Raw genomic sequence first — 2,603 nt, 5'->3', positions numbered from 1 at the left:
ATTATTTTGTTTCTCAGCTCCTGTGTGCATGTACGTGTGTGTAGATGGCGCTGCTGCTGCTGTTGTTGAAGCCCCCCTAATGAAATTTCGCTTTTGTTCCAGAGTGTCAAAAGATGAAAGGAGGTTTGCGGCACGTTTCACTTCCGCAGGACTGGGGCGTCGAAAGAAGGCGTGTTGGTAACGGTAACAGCAACAGCAACAGCAACGGTAGAGGTAGAGGTAATAGGTTGGACGCTGCTGTTGCTGTTGCTAGTAAGTTTAACGTCTGACAAGGCTATTGCATTATTTTTATTTTATTTTTTTTCTTTCGTTGGGGTCTCGCTACGTCTAAGCTCTCTGCCGGCCATAAACCAACATGAGTTATTTATTACGTAACATACGTACACCTTAATACCCGGTCTTCGGGGATTTCACTTCAAAAGAACGCCTCTTTATTTATTTTTACGGGAAACGTCGAAGCCCGGCACAAACACATCTCACCCTTCTCTCAATTCCTTCCTTACTTTTACTTCCCTTTTTTCTACCCATTATTTCTACCACTATTATTATTGTGTTTCTTCCTACAGAAAATGTATTTATTCTAATTACATTTCGCACTTTCCCGCAGCGTCTCTAAAGACGAGTAGGAATAAAACGAAATAATTGAAGGGTGGTAGTGGTGGTGGTGGATGTTTTTAGAACGTAAAAGTCGGAACACAGTCGTCTGTCGAATTCGATTAATGCATGTTGATTGAAACTAATGATTGTGTCTTCATTGTCAGTCAATGTACGGGCTTCGGGCTTTATCGCATTACCAACGACGTGACTTGCAAGCACCCCACACAATCCTCCTCCAACGTCCAAAACTCCCCCATTTCAACCCCATTTCAACCCAGACCGACAAACTGCAGTCCACCAGCAGAGCCAAAATAAACAGCAACTGCAAGAACAACAAAACGATGTTAAGCAGACAACCACAAAACACAGGACAAATAGCGATGAAAAGGGTGGAAGAAGCAATCTTTCGCCCAGAATCAAATCAACATAAATACATTTATTTCAATTAGTTTACAATTTCAATTGAACCTACAGATAATAAATAAATATAAATGAAATTAAATGTACACATTTCGCTCTAACTATTAATAAATTTAATAAACTTTACCCATGGGGTTTTGCAACCATGGGTAAACTGATGGACAGGTGACGCATGATCCCATGTACCTATCTTCAATTCCGTGCTTCAACACGCAGATCTTCTCAACGCATTCGCGCTCTTCGTTCTCCGACAATCTAACGTAATCTTGAACCTCAACCGGATCCTTCATCCATTCCACCAAATCGTTTTCGTTGACCAAAAACACGTCCTGCTGCTCCTGCAAGAAGTCCAGGAACATCTGCAACGCCTCGAAGTTCTCCTGCTGGCTCATCCAAACCGAATTGATCAGCAGCTTGAGAGGGGCGCGACTGCTGCCGAAGTTCTTCTGGAATTCGCTCTGCAACCAGTCGAGGACCACTGTGCTGTTTCCCCTGGAAATATATCATTAATTATCCGCATTTCTGTATAATTCCGTATTAATTACTCGACATTGCAGGCGTACAAGGAGTTGCAATCGATGCCTTGATTGCCGACCAAATTATTGATCGGGATGACCCAGAAATTCGGCAACGAATTCGTCGGGCATTCCCCGATCACGCACTGCTGCGTCGACAGGTATTTAAGGTTGTAAGGGTACAACTTGTCGATGGATAAGGTAGGCCAACTGCTGTCGTAAAGGTATCCGGATTCGTCGTACGCTTCGAAACTCCTGTTCCCTGCCAATTGAAGGTGAGGTGTTCTCACGCCGCGGATGGATTCTAAGGGAATGTTCGCGTTCGTCGAGATGATCTCCCTTTGACCCTTGAACTCGTCGACGAGTTGCTCTTTGGATGCGGTTTTCCAGTAGATCGATATGTTTTTGCTGCGAATCGAAAGCAAATTGTTTTAATGCGAACAAGCGCCGCAATTCATCCCTTTTGTTGTGTGAATTGCGGCCTGATTGTATGAATGATGCTTACGATATTGAGTGGCTGGCAATCTCGAATCCGGCGTTGTACAGCTTATTGACGCACGTGTAGTCTGTATACTCGTGCGGCACGTAGAACGTCGCACCGATCGTCCTGTTATCAGGGTTCCTGCGATCCAGAAGCAACTTCTCGTAATACTCATCGTAGATGGCCTTGGTCACAGCATCATCAAACGTTAGAAGAACGAACTAAAACAACAAAAACAATGAAATTAACAGTAAAAACAATTGAATAACTGTTTCATTAGTTTCGGTACCACAAGTAACTGTACTTGGTCCGTTTCATTTATAATTCGTTTCAATTGAAATATCAAAGTTTTTTCAATAGAATTGTTTGGGCGCCAATGTAAATGGTGGCAACACCGTGAGCCGGAAAAAAGAGTAACGCTAGGCTTGTAAAGATAAGCACGGCAAGAAAGAATATATACGAATATAAGTTGAGAGTTGATTGGAATTATTGTAGTTGAATATAAGTTGAGAGTTGAATAGAATTATTGTTGTTGAATATAAGTTGAGAGTTGAACATAATTATTGTTGTGAATATAAGTTGAGAGTTGA

At 42.3% G+C, this 2,603-nt stretch overlaps 1 protein-coding gene across 1 annotated transcript; it reads right to left on the bottom strand.

Moving 5' to 3' along the window:
- Positions 1-1,130: 1,130 nt before the first annotated feature.
- Positions 1,131-2,234, bottom strand: LOC108557619 (the record flags this gene model as incomplete). Its single annotated transcript, XM_017914215.1, has 3 exons — positions 1,131-1,509; positions 1,563-1,940; positions 2,038-2,234. Coding segments are annotated over 3 exons (954 nt in total), but the record flags the coding sequence as incomplete, so codon positions are not given.
- Between the last annotated feature and the right edge of the window lie 369 nt (positions 2,235-2,603).

This window comes from Nicrophorus vespilloides, unplaced genomic scaffold (genome assembly GCF_001412225.1).
Source record: "Nicrophorus vespilloides isolate i.1.1-1 unplaced genomic scaffold, Nicve_v1.0, whole genome shotgun sequence".
NCBI classification, from domain to species: Eukaryota; Metazoa; Arthropoda; class Insecta; order Coleoptera; family Silphidae; genus Nicrophorus; species Nicrophorus vespilloides.
This window is presented reverse-complemented; position numbering and strand designations above follow the sequence as displayed.